Source organism: Taeniopygia guttata, chromosome 35 (genome assembly GCF_048771995.1).
Source record: "Taeniopygia guttata chromosome 35, bTaeGut7.mat, whole genome shotgun sequence".
NCBI classification, from domain to species: Eukaryota; Metazoa; Chordata; class Aves; order Passeriformes; family Estrildidae; genus Taeniopygia; species Taeniopygia guttata.
Genome location: NC_133060.1, coordinates 4521765 through 4547332, shown reverse-complemented (window position 1 = coordinate 4547332; position 25568 = coordinate 4521765). Strand labels below are relative to the sequence as shown.

Sequence of the window (25568 nt, the reverse complement as noted above, 5' to 3'; positions counted from 1 at the left end):
GAAGTCATTGGGAATCTTGTGTCTGTAAGAACCTCCAAAACACCAAGATTCAGCCCAAAAATCCCGCAAATTACAATACAAAGATCAAAAACTCCCCAAACATTACAACTCAGCAAAAACCTCCTCCAAAAGACAGATTCAGCTGCCACATAAAACGAAAGCACCAACATGTAGCCCAAGAAAGCTCAGAAACACCAAGATTCACCCCGTGAAAATCGTGGATCCCCCTCCACAGTTACCTGCTGCATGTGAGGGGAGCAACACTCCTGGGGCAGGGGGAAGGCTGCAGATACAAGGAGGGGTGACACCTGCTGCTGCCTCCTATTTCTCCTCCTCCTCCTCCTCCTGTGTCTCTACTCTTCCTCACACTCCTCTTCCTCCTGCTATTCCTCCTTCTCCTGCACAATCCCACCTTCTCCTGACACATCTATCGTTTGACCATTTTGTTCCTCAAGCCTGCTTCTCCTTCCCTTCTCTTCCTGCCCCCAGGCCCAGCACCCACTGCCGGCTCCCTCTTCCCCCCAGACCCACAGCATCCCAGCCGAGGGGCAGGGATGGAGCTGGGGCAGGTCAGGCTCAGGCAGTGCATGGAGATAGTGCCAGGGAGCTTCTACGTAAGGAAGTGACAGGAGAAGCCATCGGTTTCAGAAAATGTTATTCATTGATGACACAGACTGCTGCTAATCCAAGGTCCTGCTCAATTCACGAAATTCCAGAAGAAAACCAAAGACTTAACAGAGCCATGAATACCGTTTGCTATACAAAAGTGGTGAGAATATGAAGGGGGTATGTAGTAGGTGGATTGGGATGTCTGTAGCTCTCAAGTACTTCAGCCAATGGGGAAAGGGAGATGTGGCCAGGACAATTAAGATAAAAAGGAGTCTGTGTCCTCCAACATTTGCAGAGATCCCATGGGGAATGTCCCATGGCCTCTCCCATTTTTAGGAATGAAATTACTTTTTACAGGACTCCTCTGTCTGCTTTGTGGACAGAATCCTCTGGTGATGTCAATTTTTCCGCACACCCTGAGGCTCATCCCGAATTCCTTCCACCATCCAAGGCAGCGGGCAGGGAGTGCAGCTGAAGGTGCCTCACCCACTTTGGGTGATCGGCTCCCTTGGCTGGCAGCGGCACCGGGGATTGATTGGGGACCCGGGAGTGACCAGGAGACAGACGAGTGACACATCAGGGGGGTCTGTGAAGAGTCAGCAGGGAGAGAGCACTGAAAATCTCATCAGTGACTGCCTTGGGATCTTCGGGGAGTGAACATGGCAGGGCAGCCATGGAGGGGAGAAAAGGGAAAGCCAGAGAGGGGTCCTGGCCAAAGGGATGATGATCCCAAAATGTCTCTAAAGGGGCCCTGGGGAGAATGTTGAGGTAGTTTGCACATTCCCCCAGAGGTAATTAAGGACATGGACACCCAGGGGGGCAAGAAGGGAAGGGGAGAAGGGATTTGGACAACAGCGGATGGATGGTGTTGGTGTGCTGGGAAGGGATTGGGTGAAGGGGAGATCACAGAAATATGGTTCAGGCAAGAAGCAGCAGGAGGAATCTATGTGCTAAAAAAAAGGATGATGGCAAAGAGGATGAAGAGAAAACTACACAGGAAAGAGATGTTTGTCAGCAGAGTCTTATCCTCACAATTTGCCAGATGATACTTTGAATTCCCAGTTTCCAGGAGAGGAAAAGCAGGAGGTCAGGATGTCAGGGGTTTCTCTGTGGTGGGCAGCGGCAGCAGCGGGCGCAGAGGTGCGGGACCGGGAGCAGGGCTGGGGGCCTGTGGGGAGCTGCGGGGCCGGGCCGGGGCTGTGGGGCAGCCGGGGCTCAGCGCCGGGCGCTGCCTGAGCCCACCAGCCCCGGGCAGGGCCGGCAGTGGCCCCCGGCCCCCAGGAGGCTGCGGGACGCCCCGGCCGCTGCCCGGCCCCGGGGAGCTGCCGGCCCTGCCCGCCGGGGGGGCCGCCTTTGGACACTGCGGCAGGACAGGCACCGGCTCTGCCATCCGGGCTGTGCAGGGGACCCTGAGCACAAGGAGCAAAACAAAGCAACATCTGGGAAATGCAGAGTGCACATGGAAGGATCAGGATTTTCTGTTAAGGATTCGGCTTTGGTCCCTGCAGAAAGGAAAGATTTTGCAGAAAGCTCAGCAGCTCTCAGAGGATGAGCACCCACAGGCAGTGACCGGGGCTGCAGGAGTGGCAGAAGAAGGCCCTGCAGCACTTGGGCACAAAGGCACAGCAGCTGAAGGCAAGAAGGGATGAGCAAAAGGCCAAGCTGAAGGCAAAGGCCATGGCAGAGTTCCCACAGCCCCTGAGGGATCAACCCCAGGGCCCAAGGGGGCCCCAGCACCCAGGGACGGCGTCGGCCACAAGCACCTGGCAGAGGCATTGCCCTCCTGGCCAGGGCAGAGCCCACCCAAACAGCCCCTGGGAAGGAGTCGGGGCTCCAGCTGCAGCCCACAAGGACACTGCAAGCACAGACAGCAGCACCCTCAGGAGGAGCGAGTCCACCCCTGCATGGACATGGATTGTCAGGGCTCTCTGAGCTCCCATCCCACCGGGGACCCACCACACTGCAGCCCTGGAGAACATCCAGGCTGGGTCTGCATCCAGAGGAGGCCTCTCCTGTTGGACACAAGGGCCTCTCCATCCACTCTGAATCTTACACCTAAGGGGGGAAAATTGTAAAGGAGTGTTTTCATTATTAAGGGAATAAATGGGAAAGCTGAGCTGGTATCATTTGTACAATCACTATTAGGAGCTGTGGGGGATAGGTGTGAAATAAACTAATTTATTTTTCTTCCTACTCTGATTGTATATATCTAGGAAGGCATTTGATGGTGGCATTGTAATATTGTAAAAGGTGAAACAGAGGCTATTGCTGCTGCACCTTTGTGTCAAATGTCTGGAAAGGACTATGCTGAAGGGAATCCAGAGGTGTGGGCAGCCCCAGGGAAAGAGGGAAAATTTGATGTGGAGCCTCCCCAAACTACTTGGAAGCAACCAGGACAAGTGATGTCTAAAAGCAACACCCTGTTCCAGGGGAGGGAAGGAAGGGCTCACAGCCTGGTATGGAGTCCCTGCTAAAGGCAGGGCTTTTGGAGCCAGGGATGTCTCCCTACAGCACTCCTATCCTGCCACTCAGGGAATCAGATGGCTCCAATGAGGAGGGGAAGAAGAAGTGGTAGACAAAGACCCTGTGAAATGGCTGAATTTTCGCGCTAAAAATCATCTTTTGAGTATTTGAAAAAAAGTGCAAATGGTGGAGAAAAAGGTTTAATACTTGAGACATATTTTGACTGAAGGTTTGTGGTGGATTGACCCAGAGAGCCTCGGGGCAATCTCAGAAGAAACATTACCCACGACCAAAAAGGAGCTGAGACAGTTCTGAAGTTTAATACGGAATTAAACAGTCTGGATTGAGGATTCTCTGTTCCAGCCAGAACAATGTAGGACTTTTTAACCCCAGACAGCCTCCATGTTGTGGTATGGACAGGAGAAAGAGAGCAAAACTTGAGAAAATGAAAAGCCAAAACTATTGATTCCTCAGCTCTGGCTCTTCCAGACTCAGAAAAGAAATTGGAATTGTAGGTGAATGTTAAACAGGGCTATGACAAAGGAATTCTTGGGCCAAAATGTTTCACCCAGTGGCCACAGTGACCTCATTGTCTGCAGAATTGTGCAGCCACAGCTTCAACGGGAACCGAGGCCCAAAACCTGATGACAACAGGATCTCCAACTGTTCCAGTCTGCCATCAAGTTCAAGCTTTGATAACCAAAAGAGCCTCGCAATGAATGAGCAGTGCTCGGTTATTACAGCATGAAACTTGTTCAGTGGCACAGGAGGATTCAGAACTGAGGATAGGGGAAGGGTTTAACCCAGCCTCCTGTTTGAACAGCCCCCAGAGGGGCTGGGAAGAAATCCAGCACTGCATTCAAGTGACACAGCTCCAGACCCAGCCCCAGCCTGGGAGAGATTCAGGAGACATTGCCTGGCCTGAGGCAGAAAATGTCTTTGTGGATGGCTCTTCAACGGCAGCAGAAGGGAAAAGAGTTCCAAGACACGCTGTTATTGAGGAAAGGGAATCAGACAAAGCGCAGGTTACCCGCCATGGTCAGCTCAACCAGCACAGCTGTGTGTGCTTGTAAGAGCCTGGCACTGACATGGCCTGAGCAGGAAGGCTTCAATATCTTCTGGTGACACCATCTCACCTAACAGGGGGGCAAAAGCAATTCTGATTGCTCAGCAGCCACTAGATCACTTATTAGGGTACCTCTAAAAAAGTAATTCATATAAAAAGGATTGTGGAAGCAACAGACTCAGACAGCAGAACTCATTTTACAGGAAAGATCCTCCAGGGGGTTATGGCAGCTTTAGGAATACAATGGGACCTCCATAACCCCTGGCACCCCTAGAGCTCAGGCTGGGTACAAAGAATGAATGGGGAAAGAAAGAAACACTTCTGGAAGCTGGGGATAGAAACCAACATGCCATGGCTTTTGCCATTGGCTTGGGCAAGAAGAAGAGTCAGACCTAGGGCAGATTTTCAATCATTTCCCCTTGGAATTGACCTTGGGAATTCCTTACCCTGGGAATTCTCCACCTAGTGCAGGGTGCAGATAAGGGATGCACATTTAAAGCAGTTTGTGGCCAGAATCCTGTCTCTGGTGCAATCTCTCCCCCAGGAAGCTGGGCTGGCACAGAGCCTGCCTTGGCACTTTGCTGTTCCAACATCCCAGCAGGACATCGGCTCCTGCCTAAGGAGTGCAGAGCAGCACCACTGGTGGCCAAGTGGCGTGGCCCGTGCCAAGTGGCCCCGAGGCCAGAAACAGCCGCCAGCACAGCTGAGCACGGGGGGGACCCCTCAGCCTCGGCTCCAGGTCTCTGCAGCCCCGGAGATTTGCACTTCCCGCCTGCAGCAGGAGGATGGGAGGCCCCCACTGAGCTGCACTGAAGGCAGCGCAGCAGCAGCCAGGGCTCTACAGCGGGGCAAGGCCCTGGGGCTGCCCACACATCCTCTGCTGAAATCCTCGGCCTGGCCACCCTCCTTTGGCAGCTCCAGCACCGGGGACAGCCCTTGCTGCCACTGCTGCAGCTTCAGCGCTCTCTGGGCCTGCCCTGCCACAGCTGCTGGGCAAGAGCACGGGACAATTCCACTCTGGCTCTCACTTACACTCACACACTGCCCTGCCTGTCATGGCATTGATGGAAAATACACCAGCTCATAGACTTTAACATTGTTAACCTTTGATTTCTCTACTCTGGCTTGGTTTGTCTTGGCCCTGGGGAAAGAAATGTTAATGGTTTTGTTAAGGGATGTTGCACCACTCCATGGAGATGAATTTAACACCTCAACACACAGAGATACCCACAAAGATAATGACCAGCAGCAAAACATCAACCCCAGCAGCAACAGCGACCAACACCTACCACAGACACTGCCAGGGCTACAGACACCTGGTCTGCAAAAGGCTGAGAAGGAAATCCAGCACTTCCCACCTAATTAACAGCAGAAACAAAGAAATCTGGGTCCAATAGGAAACCAGATACTAAGAACTGCACAACTTGAAACAACAGAACATGAAACCAATGCATTTAGATTGCTTCAGACTGCATCAAGTTTGAGGAAATTGAGTAAAACCCACATGTCATGGAATGATTTTTTCTGCTGCACACCTGGGCTATGTGGGGATGGAAGGATTTCTGTTGCAGATCCTGGCCAGAATCAAGGAATGCCTTGACTCCAACACTAAACATACTGGTGGAGTTTTGCTTTTTCCTGCAGTTTCAGTGCAAAGTTTAGAGCATTAGTGTACTTTTTCTATAACTCCTACTTCTATATTGCCGGTTAGGTTTGGGTCAGGGATGAGAAAATGAATTTTTACAACGAGGAGAAGGAGAAAAAACTTAATTGCCTAGGAATTTTTTTGTGTATGTTGGTGTGTGGCTCTTAGAGATACCAAAATTTTAGTCTGGGTTTTTCAACATTCACCTTTAGGCAACATTTTGTAAAGCTGGAAGAGATTTAAAAGTGATCCTTTAACTCAAAAACAGTAAATAGATGATTTGAAGGAAAAAAAAGAGAAAAAGCAGCAGGTTGTGGAAGGGCCACATGTGAGGCTGCTGAAGGCTGCTCTGGAAGAGAAGCTCCATTCCAGGCACCCAGGGGAGGATCTTCAGCAATTCAAATTAACACTGCTGGGGCAGAGTGGGGACAATGTACCTGGCTCTTCTTGCCTGGGGCAGGAATTGGCTGATTCCCTCTGCCCCCACCCCAAGCTCTGCCTGCTTGCACAGATGGAATCTGCACAGCTGAAGGCAGAGCCCATGGTGAGGATCTCTGTCTCTGCAACAGAAATGGGTAAAGCTGCAAACGGAAACAGCAAATGGAGAATGTTGTGAAAACTTCACTAAAATAACGGGGGGATCATCCCTCTGCCCACTCCAACATCTGCTGTCACTGTCTGTGCTCTACAGGGTGTATCAGAGCACTGGGGCTTTTGCTAGAACAAGTTCAGGGAGATCAGTTGGAATTCAAGTATTTGATAATGTAATTAGAAAAAAACGGTCAATTGATGCAGCCCCGGCTGCAGGGAGCACCCAAAAATGGGGAAAAGATGAAGGACCACCAGAACAAATCCTACAACACCATGGACCAGCCCCTGGGAACCCAAACCAATTCATATCAGGAAAGAGAGAACCCATTTATCATTTCAATGGCATCATTAGATTACAAGCTGTCCTCGGAATAAGAACCAACCAGACAGCTCCAGCTCCTGACCTTCCTGCCGACCAATCCACTGAAATGAGGAACGGAGCATTTCACCAGGGGATGGGGTCAGATTATCTGTGAGCAGAAAAAGGAGGAGTTTGTGGAAAACTAAATGACTCAAACTGCTGTTTGCAAAGAGATGACAAAGGAAAGTGCTGAAAAAGATGAGAAAGGAAATAGGAGAGCTTTTATGTATTGGTCCACACATAGAAAGGATGGGAATGGGACACACATTCGTGGCTCCCCGGCACACCAGGGGTTACACGAATGCTGCTTCTCCTCTTCTGTGCTGCAGCAACTCTCATCTTTTTACCATGCTCCACACCTTGGCAGTGCAGCTCATCCAGCAGCTGAGCCAAGGGATGCAGGTGGCAGCCAGGCCTCCTGATCCACAAACGGCTACAAAAGGACAGGGAATGAGGGCACCGAGAATAATCCCAAAACCAAAGAGGACCCGGGAAGAACAAAACAGAGTCAAGGAGTGAATCTGCCTGGAGATAGGGCCAGGCACTTGTAGATAAGGAAGTAACTGGGAGAAACCATCAGTTCCAATAAATGTCACAAATTGACCCAGAGAGCTCTTCAAAGTCCCGCTACATTCCTGAACTTCGAGGAGAAGAACAAAGACTTAACAGAGCCATGAATATCGGCTGGTATACAAAAGGAGGGTGCATATTAACGAGGACAGGCAGCAGGCGCATTGGGAAGTCTGAACCTTCCAAGGACCTCAGCCCGTGGGCAAAGGCAGAGGGAGATGCGGCCGGGGAAATGAGGATAAAAAGGAGGCTGCGGACTACAACCATGGCAGAGAGCGCACGGCAAATGCCCCACGGCCTCTCCCCCTGCTCAGCAATAAAGTCACTTTTACAGGACTCCTCGCTCTCCTCCGGCCACAGAAACCTCCGGCGACGGGAATTTCCCCGCACGCTCCCGGCCGCGGGGCAGCCCCCTCGGTCCTACCCACAGCAGCCGGGACGAGCCAGCGCTGCTCCGGCAGCGGCTCCTGCCCAGGCCCCGGCGGGAAGGAGACCGCGGGCAGCCGCTCCCGCCGCGCCCTCAGCCCGGGGCCAGCACGGCCCGGACACGGCACCACCGACCCGCCGCAGCCCCCTGCCGCCCCCTCCGCCCGCAGCCAGCCCCGAGCCCCCGCAGAACCCAGCGCGGCTCCCACCTGCGCCGGGGCCGCCTCCGAGCTCCGCCGACGCCGCCTCACCGCGCTCCGGCCGCTGCCGCCGCTCCCGGGCCCGCACAGACCCTCCTGGCGCCAATGGCGCCGCTGCCCGCCCACGGCCGCCCTCAGCCCGCCGCCGGGGCCGTGCTGCGTCCCGCTCCCACCAATCAGCGCGCCGCAACCGCGACTGACGGCACCAGCGGCCAATGGCAGCGAGCTCGGGGCGGGCTCTGCGCACGGCCCAGACTCGCCCCGCGCTCTCAGGGCCCCCCGCGCTGCGTGAGGGCAAAGCCGGAGATGAGCAACAGCCCCGGGACGGGCCCGGGCCCGAGGCGGGATTGAGCTGCCCACACAAACAAACTTCTCCGCACCTCCCGCCACGGCTTTCCCGGCCCTGCGCCTTCCGTGCCTCCGGCTCTGCGGGAAGCCCGGGAGCCTCCCTTCTCCTGCCCCTCATTAGTGCATCGCTGCTTCGCTTGGATTTCCCCCAAAAAGGGAAACCTGCCCAAAGCCCTGTGGGCGAGCGGGGGAGGGGAGAGATTTCTGGCAGAAAACTCCAAAGACTCAGAGCAGGATGAGGAGAAGTCAGTGCAGAGCCTTAAATGCAGCTTTCCCCACGCCTCCCTGCTCCCAGCTGCACCTCCTCCCCCGGCAGGGCAGGAGACAGGGAATGGGGCCATGCTCAGCTCATCCCCCGCGGCTTCTCCCTCTGCTCAGGGACAGGAGTCGTTCCCTGCTGCACCCTGCCCTCTCTCCCAGCCGAGACTTCTCCAGGAACTTCTCCGAGCCGAGTCCATCCCCTGGGGCACAGCCCCCTCCAAGTGCTGCAGCGTGGGTCACTGTGCCACGGGCTCGGTCCTGCCAGGCCAGGCTGCTCCAGCGGGGCCCCTCTGCCCGCGGGGTCACAGCTCCTCTCAGGCATCCCCGAGCTCCAGCCTGGCTCCTCCAGGGGCTGCAGGGGGATCTCTGCATCCCCATGGAGCTGCAGGGGGATCTCTGCATCCCCACGGACCTGCAGGGGGATCTCTGCATCCCCACGGACCCGCAGGGGGATCTCTGCATCCCCATGGACCTGCAGGGGGATCTCTGCATCCCCATGGACCTGCAGGGGGATCTCTGCAGCCCCATTGTAATATATGGTATGGAATAATTCGTGCTTATGTAAAATGTACATGAAGTCAGTTGTGCTTGTAGAAAAAGATTCTTTCAGTTTTAAAAGACCTGAAGTTGCAGCGAGGAAAGATAGGAAACCACAGCGGGCAGAGAAAGAAAGACGTAATTTACAAATGAAAAAATGTGGCTCCGTGCATAGATGGTCCCTTTCCGGGGACACTCCAGGAGGCGCCCACAGTGAAAAATGCATAAATGTTACTTTGATTAATAGTGCTGTATTAACATTTTAATAGTATCGTAAATGTAGTTTTGTAGTTAAAATGAAGCTTTAGTAGTTAAAATAGAAACTATGTATATGGGTTTTCTTTTAAGGCATGAGATACTCGCTTTGACATAACCATCACAAAACACCTAAGTCTTCCAGAGAAGAGGAATTTATGGTTTTCTTATCAGAAGAAGCTAATTTATTCACCCCTTGCTCAGATTCGAAGGCGCCATGGGGATTAAAGGAAACAGTTGGCATATAAAAGACAGAGTTTCTTGGTTTAAATAGAATGTATGCATACGCATGAAGGATATATGAATATGCAATAGTGTAATTTTAAGGGTGATTCCTTTGTTCACAAGGTATGCTTGTTGTGGTTTAAGTTCCCAAGAGCATCCAGACATCCTTAAGTCTTTGCTTTTTATTGTCTTTAATTGTCCTAACTCTAAATTTTTATTACTCTAATTGTGTTACTATTTTAATAACCATGTTATTATTATTAACATTTTAAAAGCCAAGTGATTGGCGTTTTTCACAATTATGGTAGCAAAGGATGGTTTCTAACCCCTCTCTGCCGGGGCCTTGGGAGAGTCAGGGTGAGGAAGAGGGTCCTGCCCTATTTAGGCAGCCTCGCTCTGTTCCCCTGGTGTGGGACCACAGACACAGGTTATGATCCATGGGCAAAATGAGAAAATAAAACAAAGAAAAGGGAAAGCATTCCCTAAAACCATGGTAGTTAGTCCCTAAGACTAAAGTGTTCACGAAGAACCAAGACCCAAGGACAAAGGATAGGTGAGTATTTGTTGGGATGGGGCGGATAAGGCGGGAATGAATGTGTGGATGATTTTTTTCTTTCTGGGGAAGCTGAAGCTGAAGTTACAGACGCTACTATAAAGCGTTTGAATTTTCTTGGGGAAAAAGTATTAAGAGTATCAATTTGAAATTTGTAGAAACAAAAGTAAAATGTCTTAGACATTTGATTAGTAAGGGTAGTCAGAAGCTCAACCCAGATCAAATCACAGGAATTTTATCCCTTCCCCCTCTCTCTTCAAAGAGGGAAAACAGAAAACTACTCAGCTTATTGGGATATTATAGATCATGGATTGAGGGATACATACAGGCAATTTTACACAAATTATTGTAAAACTGAAGTTAAAACTGGCCTCAATACTGACTTTAAGCTTACTTTCACTAGCAAAACCCTTTCATCTGTACGTGAATGTAGAAAAGGGGGTAGCTCATGGGGTTTTGGTTCAGGAGTGGGGAGGAGTAAAGAGACTGGTGGCTTATTCATCAAAGATGTGGGATCCAGTAAATCAGTGTTGGCCAGCGTGTATTCAAGCTATAGCAGCTACTGCAATCCTGGTAGAGGAAAGTTGTAAACTGACTTTTGGAGGTAAATCAATTGTGTGCACACCTCATGCAGTACTAAATTTCTTCCAATTTGCATTTTGATTTTTATCTTGAAATACATAACTTACTGTACTCTAGGATTGAAAAACTAGTTTACAGCTGTGACATAGCAAAACCTGCTATTAATTTATTTTGAGTCAATGCAGGCTGTTCACTCAAGTGGTTCTCAGTGTGTAAAGTTAAACTAAAGGTAACACCAGCTACTTGGTAGGTCAATGAGAAACATTTTTTCTTCCAGCCAGTCCTTTTTCATGTACCCAAATGTGTTTTGCTTTCTTGGTTTTTGTTTTATTTGTTTGTCAGTTTTTCTGGAAGTGCTGGCTATTTGCAGTGCACCTGGAACAGCAGCTAGAGTTGTGCATGCATGAGACTTCTGAAAAACAGGTCTAATTTTTTTCCTGGACTTGGAGGTGGCTACATATATAAAAGGGAGCCTACAAAGTGAGGTGAAGAAAAAATTCAGTATCTTCTAATGTAAGCTGTTAATTTTCTTACTTTCAGCATCACTGTGGGTGTGTGACACATACACATTAAAAAGATGGTGGGGGGATCTCTGCTTGCTGTAGGTTTATTTCTTGAATGAGTTAGAGAGCTGTGAGGAAGTTTTGGGCTCCCTGTGTGGTTTATCCAGGCCTGCAGGGAGGGCTTGGCCACGATTCCCTCTGTGCTGCAGGCAGCCCTGCAGCGTGGCAGCAGTGGCTTGCCTCTGGTGAGTTTGCAGGCAGGGTGCTCCAGCACTGCAGTGCTCAGGGGCAGTTTCCTATTATGACATTAAGGCTTGAATTCAGGAGCGCCTCTTCCCACCCAGTTATTGTTTGTACCACAGGAGCCTCTTTGGACAGTGTTTCCTGGCAGTCAAAAAGAGAGTATTGCAGAGACAAATTCCTTACTTGCTGTCCTCCCCCCGCCCCCAACTGTATTCATATTTTGTCCATTCCTTCTTCAAAATATAGATTTGTAAAACTCATACTCTGTGTCCTCAGATGCCCTTCCCAAATCAAACCTTGGCTTCATTGCAAATTGCACTGCACTAACTATCATTGCCTTAAATTTGTTTTGGTGCAGGCAGGATCACTTTGGAAGTAAGTTGTTTACTTCATTCCTGCAACCTTTTCAAGCTTGTGAATGGAAAAATTGTGATAGCAAACCAAGGTTTTATTTTTGCACTGTCAGCTGTGAGTGGCTGGTAGCCTTGGTGGAGGGTGCAGTGAATTAAACGCCTGCAGAACACGCATAACAAAAGTAAATGTAGACTAATGTTAGAAAGTGGACTGATGTTGGAATGTGGATATTGAAATGTGAAGAGAGAAAAAGAGAGAGAAAGAGAGAGAGCGAAGGGGAGAGCGAAATACACCCCCAAGGTCCCCTCACCCACAGCTGTCTGTAAGTTCTCCCCCATTCCTGCTAGGCAGAGTGAAAACGGGGTGGGGGAGAGGCGGAACACAGAGTTAAGGGCAAGGCTGGGAAAGAGGGACACCGCTAGAGATAAGATCAAGGCAGAGATAGCTGACTCTCACTAAGTGGTTTATTTTCTTAAGCAAGATTTCTTTTTTCTTTCTGTTTTTTTTTTTGTTGTTGTTGTTGTTGTTGTTGTTAAGAGGAGAAGGCGTTTGTTCTGAAGAATGAGTCTGTAAGACTAAAACGGTTAAATGTTGCCCAAAAAGTAAAAAGCAAGAGATGAGATACATCTCATGTTAAAATTGGCCTGGTGTTTTTTATTTAACTAATTATAGCTCACAGGAAGAAGAATTGGCCTCTGCAGCTTAACACAGCTGGATACAAGAAGAAGAGGCAGATGTAGAAACAGCTTTTGGTTAAACCAAGAAAGTTTTAAAGAAAACTAATGGTAAAAGTTAATGCAGTATTGTCTGTCTTTTAACACTGTGTTATTAAGAAGTCCAGGTACCACTGAAGCAGCAATCCGAACCACGGAAAGAGGGTGAATTCATGCCAGCAAAACCAAAGGACTTGTGAAGAAACCTGAGGAATGGACTATCACATCTAAACCAGGTGATACCAAATTGACTTTCAATGGGACTGGGTGGTAAAATGGTTTGGGAAGACCCAAATGATCCAAGGCAGGTACAAAGAATAACACCTCACTGAGAAATAAGGCAAAGCTTGCATCACTGGTTCTAAGCCCTGCCTGAATAAACCCTGAGACGCCTCCGACACCTCCTTGGCAGAGGAACATTGCCACTTCAAACAGGAGGATCGGGAGTGTTTCAGTCAAAGAGTTCTTATAGCCTGGCCTTAGCCTGTGGCTTGTACAGGGAAGAAGAGAAATTGCCATCGGTACTGTACTGTACACTTTATGTGATTCATCCCAATACTGGACACGCTAGCTGGGTTACAAGTGAATGTTCAAATTATGGGAATAATTGGAGTTGTAGCTCACAAAATCTATGCTCTTGTTGCAAGAGGTATCAGTAGTGAATCAATTCCCTATACAGATAGAACTCAAAACAACCGAAGTAATACTTTGTTTTGTGGATGGATAATTAGTGCCTGTTGACTGAGAGATACCTGAGGAACGGTGGGAAACCACAGTTAAGGAGTGTCGAAAAGGACTTGATTAAAAAGATCACTAAAAAGGAGTGACAAGGGAAACAGAGGGCAAGCCTGGACTGAGCACTGTACTCACCACCGAGAAGATCACACGTACCTGCTGTGGGAAGCAACCCCACAGGCAGGGGAGGTGGGGGTATAAGCCATGCCAGACCTCTGTCATTCCTGTTTCTGTCTCTCATTTGTTGTCTTTTCCCTTCTGAGATACCAGCAAGATCGTGTCCCAAATGCTACAGAAAGTATTACACGGAAAGGAACCAAAGTTCCTTTTTGTTACACACACCCATGTCAACAGCCACAGACCCACCCAAACTGAGTACCTGCAGGCAAAATGGGGAAAATATTGGATTACAAGGAACTTAGGAAAAAGTGGTAATAGACGGGGCATTGATGGTCTGAAAGGAGAGAGATGGATTTGTTTTACATTTGATCTTAGAGATATAGTCCAAGATTCGGTAAAAAGGCAATTAGTAAACAAAAAGGTGAAACCAGCACAGCAGTCTAGCTCTGTGTTGACCCCAAATTATATACTGAATTGTATTATAGGACTCCAAGCAGTTATAGAGGAGATACCAAACAAAGCTGCTCAGGCACTGGAATTAATATTGAATCAGCAAAGCCAAACAAAAACTGTAGTGTAGCAGAATAGGTTTGCTTTAGACTATTTATTGGCTAAAGAAGGGGTGTTTGTGGAAAGTTTAATATATCAGATTGTTGAAAATAGATGACAAACGGGAGGTCATCTTAGAAAAAAACAACGCAGATACCAGTCCAAAAATGAGAAAACAATGTTAAAAACTAACTGGTGGGGTAAAGTATTGAGGATGGGATGGTGGAAGAAATGGGGATTCTTCCTTTTATGCATTACAACTGTTTTGGTGTTTCTTCCTTGATTAATCCCATGCTTTATTTGATTACCAACATAGTCCACAGAATGCAAGTGGATAAGAAATATTGCTCAAACCAAATGATTTATAAATAATAAGAGGAGGGATTGTGAAAAATGCATATTTTATGATTGGTTTTTACAAATATGGCAATGAATATTAGATGTGTAATGTTAGAAAGTTATGCTGTATTGATTCTCTGAAGTAGTGGGTTGAATAGAGTTTTAGGTTATAGCATAATGTTGGAATAGAAACTATGCTATGTCAGATGCTTTTCGATTAGTTCAAGAAAGAGATGAGATAGTCAAGCAACTCTTCACACAGAGATAACAGTGACAGGGCCCATAAAGAGTTACAGCCTCCTCATCGGAAAACACAAACATTCTTCCACCTTCTCTCCATCTTTATGGAGCCACCAGGATTAAGGGGAAGAAGTTGACAAAAACCACAAAGATCTTAATTAGCAAAGAATTTATACATCATGTATGAGATGTATGAATATGCAACAGGCCACTGCTTTTAAGGTTATTCCTTTGTTCATAAGGTATGCTTTTTGTGACATAGTGTCTGTGAGCATCCGGACGCCAGTAATTCTTGCATTTTTCTTGTTTTATAATTGTCCTAACTCTAAATTTTTATTACTTCAATTGTATTACTATTTAAAAAATCATTTTATTGTTATTAAACTTTTAAAATTTTAAAAATCAAGTGATTGGCGTTTTTCAAAATTGGGCTGCAGAGATCCCCCTGCAGGTCCGTGGGGATGCAGAGATCCCCCTGCAGCTCCATGGGGATGCAGAGATCCCCCCGCAGGTCCATGGGGATGCAGAGATCCCCCTGCAGCCCCTGGAGGAGCCAGGCTGGAGCTCGGGGATGCCTGAGAGGAGGCTCTGACCCCGTGGGCAGAGGGGCCCCGCTGGAGCAGCCTGGCCTGGCAGGACCGAGCCCGTGGCACAGTGACCCACGCTGCAGCACTTGGAGGGGGCTGTGCCCCAGGGGATGGACTCGGCTCGGAGAAGTTCCTGGAGAAGTCTCGGCTGGGAGAGAGGGCAGGGTGCAGCAGGGAACGACTCCTGTCCCTGAGCAGAGGGAGAAGCCGCGGGGGATGAGCTGAGCACGGCCCCATTCCCTGTCTCCTGCCCTGCCGGGGGAGGAGGTGCAGCTGGGAGCAGGGAGGCGTGGGGAAAGCTGCATTTAAGGTTCTGCACTGACTTCTCCTCATCCTGCTCTGAGTCTTTGGAGTTTTCTGCCAGAAATCTCTCCCCTCCCCCGCTCGCCCACAGGGCTTTGGGCAGGTTTCCCTTTTTGTGGGCAATCAAAGCGAAGCAGCGATGCACTAATGAGGGGCAGGAGAAGTGAGGCTCCCGGGCTTCCCGCAGAGCCGGAGGCACGGAAGGCGCAGGGCCGGGAAAGCCGTGGCGGGAGGTGCGGAGAAGTTTGTTTGTGTGGGCAGCTCAATCCCGCCTCGGGCCCGGGCCCGTCCCGGGGCTGTTGCTCATCTCCGGCTTTGCCCTCACGCAGCGCGGGGGGCCCTGAGAGCGCGGGGCGAGTCTGGGCCGTGCGCAGAGCCCGCCCCGAGCTCGCTGCCATTGGCCGCTGGTGCCGTCAGTCGCGGTTGCGGCGCGCTGATTGGTGGGAGCGGGACGCAGCACGGCCCCGGCGGCGGGCTGAGGGCGGCCGTGGGCGGGCAGCGGCGCCATTGGCGCCAGGAGGGTCTGTGCGGACCCGGGAGCGGCGGCAGCGGCCGGAGCGCGGTGAGGCGGCGTCGGCGGAGCTCGGAGGCGGCCCCGGCGCAGGTGGGAGCCGCGCTGGGTTCTGCGGGGGCTCGGGGCTGGCTGCGGGCGGAGGGGGCGGCAGGGGGCTGCGGCGGGTCGGTGGTGCCGTGTCCGGGCCGTGCTGGCCCCGGGCTGAGGGCGCGGCGGGAGCGGCTGCCCGCGGTCTCCTTCCCGCCGGGGCCTGGGCAGGAGCCGCTGCCGGAGCAGCGCTGGCTCGTCCCGGCTGCTGTGGGTAGGACCGAGGGGGCTGCCCCGCGGCCGGGAGCGTGCGGGGAAATTCCCGTCGCCGGAGGTTTCTGTGGCCGGAGGAGAGCGAGGAGTCCTGTAAAAGTGACTTTATTGCTGAGCAGGGGGAGAGGCCGTGGGGCATTTGCCGTGCGCTCTCTGCCATGGTTGTAGTCCGCAGCCTCCTTTTTATCCTCATTTTCGCGGCCGCATCTCCCTCTGCCTTTGCCCACTGGCTGAGGTCCTTGGAAGGTTCAGACTTCCCGATGCGCCTGCTGCCTGTCCTCGTTAATATGCACCCTCCTTTTGTATACCAGCCGATATTCATGGCTCTGTTAAGTCTTTGTTCTTCTCCTCGAAGTTCAGGAATGTAGCGGGACTTTGAAGAGCTCTCTGGGTCAATTTGTGACATTTATTGGAACTGATGGTTTCTCCCAGTTACTTCCTTATCTACAAGTGCCTGGCCCTATCTCCAGGCAGATTCACTCCTTGACTCTGTTATGTTCTTCCCGGGTCCTCTTTGGTTTTGGGATTATTCTCGATGCCCTCATTCCCTGTCCTTTTGTAGCCGTTTGTGGATCAGGAGGCCTGGCTGCCACCTGCATCCCCTGGCTCAGCTGCTGGATGAGCTGCACTGCCAAGGTGTGGAGCATGGTAAAAAGATGAGAGTTGCTGCAGCACAGAAGAGGAGAAGCAGCATTCGTTTAACCCCTGGTGTGCCGGGGAGCCACGAATGTGTGTCCCATTCCCATCCTTTCTATGTGTGGACCAATACATAAAAGCTCTCCTATTTCCTTTCTCATCTTTTTCAGCACTTTCCTTTGTCATCTCTTTGCCAACAGCAGTTTGAATCATTTAGTTTTCCACAAACTCCTCCTTTTTCTGCTCACAGATAATCTGACCCCATCCCCTTGTGAAATGCTCCGTTCCTCATTTCAGTGGATTGGTCGGCAGGAAGGTCAGGAGCTGGAGCTGTCTGGTTGGTTCTTATTCCGAGGACAGCTTGTAATCTAATGATGCCATTGAAATGATAAATGGGTTCTCTCTTTCCTGATATGAATTGGTTTGGGTTCCCAGGGGCTGGTCCATGGTGTTGTAGGATTTGTTCTGGTGGTCCTTCATCTTTTCCCCATTTTTGGGTGCCCCCTGCAGCTGAGGCTGCATCAATTGACCGCTTTTTTCTAATTACATTATCAAATACTTGAATTCCAACTGATCTCCCTGAACTTGTTCTAGCAAAAGCCCCAGTGCTCTGATACACCCTGTAGAGCACAGACAGTGACAGCAGATGTTGGAGTGGGCAGAGGGATGATCCCCCCGTTATTTTAGTGAAGTTTTCACAACATTCTCCATTTGCTGTTTCCGTTTGCAGCTTTACCCATTTCTGTTGCAGAGACAGAGATCCTCACCATGGGCTCTGCCTTCAGCTGTGCAGATTCCATCTGTGCAAGCAGGCAGAGCTTGGGGTGAGGGGCAGAGGAATCAGCCAATTCCTGACCCAGGCAAGAAGAGCCAGGTACATTGTCCCCACTCTGCCCCAGCAGTGTTAATTTGAATTGCTGAAGATCCTCCCCTGGGTGCCTGGAATGGAGCTTCTCTTCCAGAGCAGCCTTCAGCAGCCTCACATGTGGCCCTTCCACAACCTGCTGCTTTTTCTCTTTTTTTTCCTTCAAATCATCTATTTACTGTTTTTGCGTTAAAGGATCACTTTTAAATCTCTTCCAGCTTTACAAAATGTTGCCTAAAGGTGAATGTTGAAAAACCCAGACTAAAATTTTGGTATCTCTAAGAGCCACACACCAACATACACAAAAAAATTCCTAGGCAATTAAGTTTTTTCTCCTTCTCCTCGTTGTAAAAATTCATTTTCTCATCCCTGACCCAAACCTAACCGGCAATATAGAAGTAGGAGTTATAGAAAAAGTACACTAATGCTCTAAACTTTGCACTGAAACTGCAGGAAAAAGCAAAACTCCACCAGTATGTTTAGTGTTGGAGTCAAGGCATTCCTTGATTCTGGCCAGGATCTGCAACAGAAATCCTTCCATCCCCACATAGCCCAGGTGTGCAGCAGAAAAAATCATTCCATGACATGTGGGTTTTACTCGATTTCCTCAAACTTGATGCAGTCTGAAGCAATCTAAATGCATTGATTTAATGTTCTATTGTTTCAAGTCAAGGGTTTCAAAGACAGGTCTTGCCTGATCAAGCACCAGGTGATCCACACTGGGGAACGGCCCTACGAGTGCTTGGAATGTGGGAAGAGCTTTGGGTGGAGCTCACACCTGAGAACACACCAGCGCATCCACACAGGGGAGAGGCCCTACGAGTGTCCCCAGTGTGGGAAGAGGTTTCAGACCAGCTCTGATCTCCTCGTACATGAGCGGATTCACACAGAGGAGAGGCCCTTCCGCTGCCCCGACTGCGGGAAGGGCTTCAAGCACAACTCCAACCTCACCGTGCACCGGCGCATCCACACTGGGGAGAGGCCCTACGAGTGTGGGGAGTGTGGAAAGAGCTTCTCACAGAGCTCCACCTTGACCCAACACCAACGGAGGTGCCACTAAGGGAAGCTCTGTGAGTGCCCCGAGTGAGGGAAGAAGCTTGGAGTGAGGGAAGAGAGAGAGGGAAGAGCTTGGTGTGCTGCTGCAGCTCCATCCCCCATGGGAGAATCCAGGCTGGATGATCCCCAGTGATGCCTGTTGGGCAGAGCCCTGTGGATCCTTGGTCCTGGTGATCCATGCTGGGTGTGGGGAAGGTGTTGGCTTCTTCTCGTTGAGCTGCTGTGATTTGCAGGGGTTCCCATGGATGGGGGCTGGGAGGTGAGTTGGGGTCCTGGCGCACTGCGGAGGGGCTCATGGTTCGGGGGGGTCCCAGCGCTTTGGGGGGGTCGGTGAAGGGGGGAAGCAGTGAATGGGGGTGTCCTGGTAAATTGTGGGGGTACCCTGCTGATAATGAGGGTCCTGGCTGATAATGGGTGGGGACAGGACTGAGCCCCAAGGGACCCCCCCGGTGCTGGGCATCCCCCTGTGATCCCCAAGCGCTTTGGGCCCCTCTAGTCCCTCCCAGTCCCAGCACTGTTCCTGGGGGTCTCGTGGCTCTGGGGGGTCAAAGGGGAGGGGATGGAACCTCCGTCATGGATGGGGGCACAAAGGGGAGTCCGGGCCCAGTGCTCGGCGGGGTCGGTGCACGAGGGGGGCCCGGTCCCTGTCCCGGTGCACGGGGGTGGCGGTGCCTGGGGGCTCCTAGTGCCCGGGGGTTTCCCGGGGTTTGAGAGGTGGTCCAGTCCTAGTCCCAATGCTCGGTGAGGGGCGGCAGTGCACGGGGGCTCCCACTGCTCGGTAATTGGGGGGGTGTCAGAATCCAGGACATCCCTCTGGCTGCCCTGGATGGCACGAGACCCTGGCAGGGGGCTCGGAGACCTTGGCATGGTGTCAAGAACACCAATGGCTTTGGTTTTAGCCCCTGGAGAAAATTGCCAACTTTGTCTGAGGAATTACAAGCCACAAGGGTTTGAGTAGCGTGGTAGGTGAATTAACACAAGGTGGAAAAGTAGCATTTTGGAGTTCTAAAATAAGGTGTTCAAGGGAACAAGATGGAGGGATTTGGGCGTGTCCTGACCTTCTTCTTCTTGCCCTCCATGTCTTGCTGAGTTGGTGACACTTTTCTGTTGGTTGAAGGTAGAGACACACTGTCCAACATAAATGATAGATATTGGCATGTTGCTGTAAACACAGTACAGGTAGTTTTTAGTGTAAAAGGCAAACAGCGCCCTGAGGGCAGGGAGACTGCCACAGACCGACCTGCTAGACAGAGCTCAGCAGAGCGGACAAAGTGTATTAGAGATAAGGGAAAATAAACGGCCCTGAGAAGCAAAGCTCCGCATCTCGACTCCTTCTCTGGCCCCGCGTGGGCTGGGAGAAAAGGACTTTTCACAATCTCGGGGTCAATAGGTTCATTCATATTCATTCTGCTGATTTCGCATTACACTTACAGCTAGTTACACTTGTACTTGGTTTGTGTTGGAAAGTACAGAAAGAAGTCTTGGGTCACTCTGGGCTGTTTGTTTCAAGGTCTGAGGAGTCTTTCTTATCTCTTATCTCTTTAGCTTGGAAATTTGCATTCTTTCTCCTTAGTTGGGGTAGTTTTGCTAGTGCTGCAGTTATTAGACTAATCAGCATATTCTGCTTATGTTAGCAAGCTCAAAGTGGCACATTTCACCTAAATCCAAATGGATTTCTACCTTGTTAAATTTTCACTCTGTCTCAGTGTTGATGTCCCCAAGTGTCCCCAGCAGGTGATGCGTGGCCAGGTGGGCCCTGGCCTCCCACAGCTGCTCAGCCTCGGCCATTGTGGCCACCAAGGCCACATGGAAATCAGAGGAACCGCTGTTGTCCCCTCCAGGGTGGCCTCGATGTCCCTGAGCCGGCGCTGCAGCTCCCAGAGGAACGCGGTGGCTTCGTCACACGCGGCCACCAAGTCCCCCAGCAGCCCCAGGTACAGCTCCAGCCGCTGTCCCCTCCCGGTGGCCACATCCCTGCAGGCGTCGCGGGGCTCGGTGGCCGCCTTGGCCAGCCGGGCCCAGCTGTCCATGAGCCTGTCCAGCACACGCCTGGCGCTGGCCAGGGCTCTCACACAGGCCCAGGTGGTCCCTGGGGTGTCCCCGAGGTTGGCCAGGGTCCAGCCCAGGGAGTGGACAGGGCGGTGGCCCAGGGAGGGGACACAGTAGTGGCACAGGGTGTCCTGGAGGTGAAAGATCAAGGTCCCCAGAGCCACACGCAGGAACTCTGGGGACATGGCCAGCAGCACCTCCCTGTGCGGCCTGGCCACGGTGGCCATCACTTCTCTCAGGGTGGCCAAGCATTTCCTCTAGCTGCTGAGGGGGGTACAGGGGAGGTGTCAGGGGCCTGGTGACACTTGTGGCCTCCTGCGGTGGGCCCTGTGCCCTCCCGGGGTCCCCTTTGTCCCCTCCCTGGAGGGCTCTGCTGTCCCCTCTGTCCCTTTGTCACCCCCTCGTCCCCCACTCTCCCCCCCTGCCACCCTCAGTCCCTGTTGAGGAAGATGAAATGGGAAAGCCTTATAAATATGATTGCCTGGCAAAGAATTTGGAAAATAGAGAGACTGAGATGAGAAGGAGCTTTGAGATGCCGGACCTTGGCTGCTGAGTAATGAGATAACAGTAGTGTGGCCAGTGGAAGGCAACCCCCCTTTTTGACCTACAGACAGATCCAAGGGTCAGTCAGAATGTTCTGTCTCATCCCTCAAAAATGAATAGTTTATCCCACATCTGTAACCCTCCCCTGAAGTATCATGTATCTGTAATCCCATTGGTCCAAAGTCTTACTCCGCACCCACTCTGAAGCCCCCTTGATAAGGCGTACCCAGGAGACCAGGGGCCCTTCTTCTGCCCTTCTGCCCTCCCCTTCTCTCTTGGAGCCTCTTTTGGAATTCTCTCTCTCTCTCTATCTCTCCCTGCCCCCACTCCTTGGGGCGTGCTCCAAGCTGTGGCTGGCAGCTCCCAGCAGGGCCCCACAATAAACCTAAGACCTGACTTCAGAGATCTCTCGTCCCCATCCGTCCCGGCTGTCCAGGAGTCCAACGCTCTCTACACCAGCCCAGGACCCAGGACCCCCTGAAACCTGCCCCGGTCCCTTCCTGGCCTCTCCAGGACCCACCAAAGCTTTTCCTGTCCCTCTCGGGATCCCACAACCCCCTTCCAGTTGAGCCCCACCGCCCCAGGACCCCCAAACCCTCTCCCAGTCCCTTCCCAGCACCACCAGGACTCACCCAAACCCCTCCCAGTCTCTTTCCAGCACAACCAACCTCATCCCAACCTCTGCTTTTCCATCCCCAATCTCCTTCCAGCTCCTCCAGGCTCTCTCTGATCCCTCCCAGTCACACCCAGCATCCCCAAACTTCCTCCCAGTGCCCATCAGGACCCCTGGAACCCCATCCCACCCTCCCCAGTATCCTTCAAAGCTCTTCTCAGCCCTTCCAGACCCCAAAGCCCCTCTCCCAGTTTAAACCAGGCTCTTTCCAACTTCCTCCCAGTTAGTCCCAGCACACCCCAATCCCCCTCCCAGTCCCGCCAGTGCCTCCCCCCCTGTCCCCACTGCTGTGGGGGCCGGGCTGTGCCCCAGTGCCGGCTCAGGGTGCTCCAGGCTGACGTGCTCCACCTGGCAGCTGCAGGTGACCCCGCCCTCGGAGTGGGGGGGTTTCCAGCAGCACCAGGAGCTGGTGGGTCCAGTCCCTGTTTGGGACCATGTTGGTGGCCACCACATGCCCCAAGAGCTCCTGCTGGCCCTGGAACCACCTCAGCTGGATGTGGGCAGGGTAGAAATCCCTAATGGGGCAGAGCAAGTGGCCAGGATTGGGCTGGGAGCTTGAGGGGCCCAGCAATATAGACACAGTGGGATGGGCCCTGGGAGAGTTTGGGAACACACTGGGATCAGCTGAGGGGAACTGGGAGAGATGGGAGAGGGCTGGTGTGGCATTGAGAGGGACTGGGAATGAAATTGGATAGGGTGGGGGGAGACTGGAAGAGAGGGGAGGTCTGTGATTGGACTCAAAAGGATTTTGAATGGACTGGGAGGGTGTTACTGTCGAGGCAGGATGGGAATGAGAAGACTAACTCAGAAGGCTGTGAGAGTAAAGCTCCGGTTTATTCAAAATACCCTGCTCTTTATACAGAGCTCCATGAGGACCAAATCCATTGGTCCTGAAGTGAAAACAGCCACACCATTGGTGCAGAGTGCTTGACGCACAGTGATAGAACTTAACTATAAACAATGTGAGTAACAAGAGAGATAGAGAATTATTTACATTCTTTTCCAAACTCTTTCCCAGTCTTCTGCCTGGCTAGAAACTCTCTGTTTCTCTCTTTTACTGAATCTGAGACCCACAGGAGGGCACTGGGAGAGAGGGTGGAGGTCTGGGAGTGGAGTTAGAGGGACTGAACAGACTCAGAATGGAATGGCTGTGGACTGAGAGAAACTGGGAGAGACTCTGGGGACCCTGGGATGGGCTGTGAGGATGGGAGAGACTGGGATGGACTGGGAGAGCCACTGGAGTCCTTTGGGGTGAGGGGGCAGCAGGCACAAGGAGGGCTGGGGGCTCTGGGGCGATTCCCAGGTCTCGGGGGTCTGGCAGTCGAGGTGACCCTGAGAATGCAAAAGTCCTTGCTTCCCAGCCCGCACAGCCAAAGAAGAAGTCGGAATGCATAGGGTCGGCTTCTCAAGGCCGTTTATTTTCTCTTCTCTATAACATGCTTTCTAAAGGAGCTGCGCTCTGTGTAGCAGGTCAGTCTGCGGCAGACTCCCACCCCCTTGGGCTGGTGTTACCATTTTACACTAAAAACTGCCTGTACGATGTTTACATTAACGTGCCAATATGTATCATTTTTGTTGGACAGTGTGTCTCTACCTTCAACCAATAGAAAGGTGTAACCATCACAGCAAGACCCTCACTGAGCACCGGGACTGGGACCGGACTGCCCCTCAAACCCCAGGAATCTCCCGGGCACTGGGATCCCCTGGGATCCACCGGGCCCCCCCTCGTGCACCGACCGCCCCCGAGCACCAGGCCCAGACCCCCCTTTGTGCCCCCCACCCATCACGGGGTTTCTGCCCCCTACCCTTTGACCCCCCAGAGCCGCGGGACCCCCGGGAACAGCGCCGGGACCGGGGGGGCCCAGGGATGTGAGAAATGCATTCCTAAAGGATTCCCAAAACCTGGCAGAAAGCTCATACTGCCTTGGACTTGTCCATGCAAACTCTGAGATTTTATTGTGCCAGCGAGCAGCTGCAAGGAATTATCAATAATCAATATCAGTATGAGCACCTGAGCAAAATGCTGGTGGTCAATAGGAACCTGCAAAAGGCAATAGAGAAATGCAAAAGCCAGTAAAGAAATGCAAAAAGCCAACAGAGAAATGCAGAAGCCAGTAGAGAAATGCAAAAAGCCAATAGAGAATTGCAAACGCATTCACAGTGTTAGAAATGAGAAGCTTGACTCAGCCAATATATCAAGCAGCAATTCAATTTATTAATTTATTAATTAATATGGTAATGTATGAGCAAAGACAGCACTGGGTACAGTGGTGGGGGTTTCCCCCCCCAGCTGCACACTGATTGCTGAGCTTGCTGGTATTTATTGATCATATTCATGCATATTCATAAACTTTTCTCAGCAGTTTCTATTTCCAATTTTTGACGTCACAATTCTTTACTTCAGGATTGTAAATCTATGATGGTTATGTTTAGTTCCTGTGAAAATGCATATTTTATGATTGGATTTTCATAAATATTACAATTAATATTTTCTGTGTAATATTAGAAAGTTATGCTTGCTGGTATTTATTGATCATATTCATGCATATTCATAAACTTTTCTCAGCAGTTTCTATTTCCAATTTTTGACGTCACAATTCTTTACTTCAGGATTGTAAATCTATGATGGTTATGTTTAGTTCCTGTGAAAATGCATATTTTATGATTGGATTTTCATAAATATTACAATTAATATTTTCTGTGTAATATTAGAAAGTTATGCTGTATTAATTCTCTTAAGTAGTGTGTTAATATATTTTTAGGTTATAACACAATGTTAAAATCAAAACTATGCTATGTAAGATACTTTTTAACCAGCTTAAGAAAGAGGTGAGATAGTCAAGAAATTCTTCACACAGAGAAAATAGTGACAGGGCACATAAAGAGTTACAGCCCCCTTATCAGAAAAGACAAACATTCTTCCACCTTCTCTCCTTCTTTATGGAACCACCAGGATTAAGGGGAAGAAGTTGACAAAAACCAGAAAAGTTCTTAATTTGCAAGGAATTTATGCATCATGTTTAAGATCTATGAATATGCAACAGGCTATTGCTTTTAAGGGTTATTCCTTTGTTCAAGGCATGTTTTTGGCAGCTTAGTGCCCAAAAACATCTGGATGTCTGTAATTCCATGCTTTTTTATTGTATTGTAATTGTCCTAGTTCTAAATTTTTATTACTCTAATTATATTAATATTTTTAGAACCATTTTATTATTATTAAACTTTTAAAATTTTAAAAACCAAGTGATTGGCGTTTGTCACAGTTCCTTTCCAATTTCTATACTCTATTGGGATCTGTTCCAGGTTTCAATATCCCAGGATGTGTGTCCCAGATGGTGGGGTCCTTCTTCGTGATGTGGGGTCCAGCTTCTATTTCCTAGGACCTTTAATCTGTGACAGTGATGTCCAGCTTCCCTTTTCGAAATCATTAATCAGTGACATTGATGTCCATCTTCTCTTCCAGGAGATTTTCACCGTTTTGTTAGGAGCTTGGGATAGGTTCACTTCCCTCTTTTGTTTGAATCCTTTGTATAATCTAAAGCTACAGTTTAAAA

At 50.7% G+C, this 25568-nt stretch overlaps 1 protein-coding gene across 1 annotated transcript; it reads left to right on the top strand.

Moving 5' to 3' along the window:
* Positions 1-554: 554 nt before the first annotated feature.
* On the top strand, positions 555-25257 carry LOC121468687 (uncharacterized). The gene is made up of 4 exons (XM_072921031.1): positions 555-614; positions 15796-15982; positions 18362-23484; positions 23598-25257. The coding sequence occupies exons 1-3, from the start codon at positions 555-557 to the stop codon at positions 18751-18753; spliced, it is 639 nt and encodes a 212-aa protein (XP_072777132.1). The 3' UTR covers positions 18754-23484; positions 23598-25257.
* Positions 25258-25568: the final 311 nt, after the last annotated feature.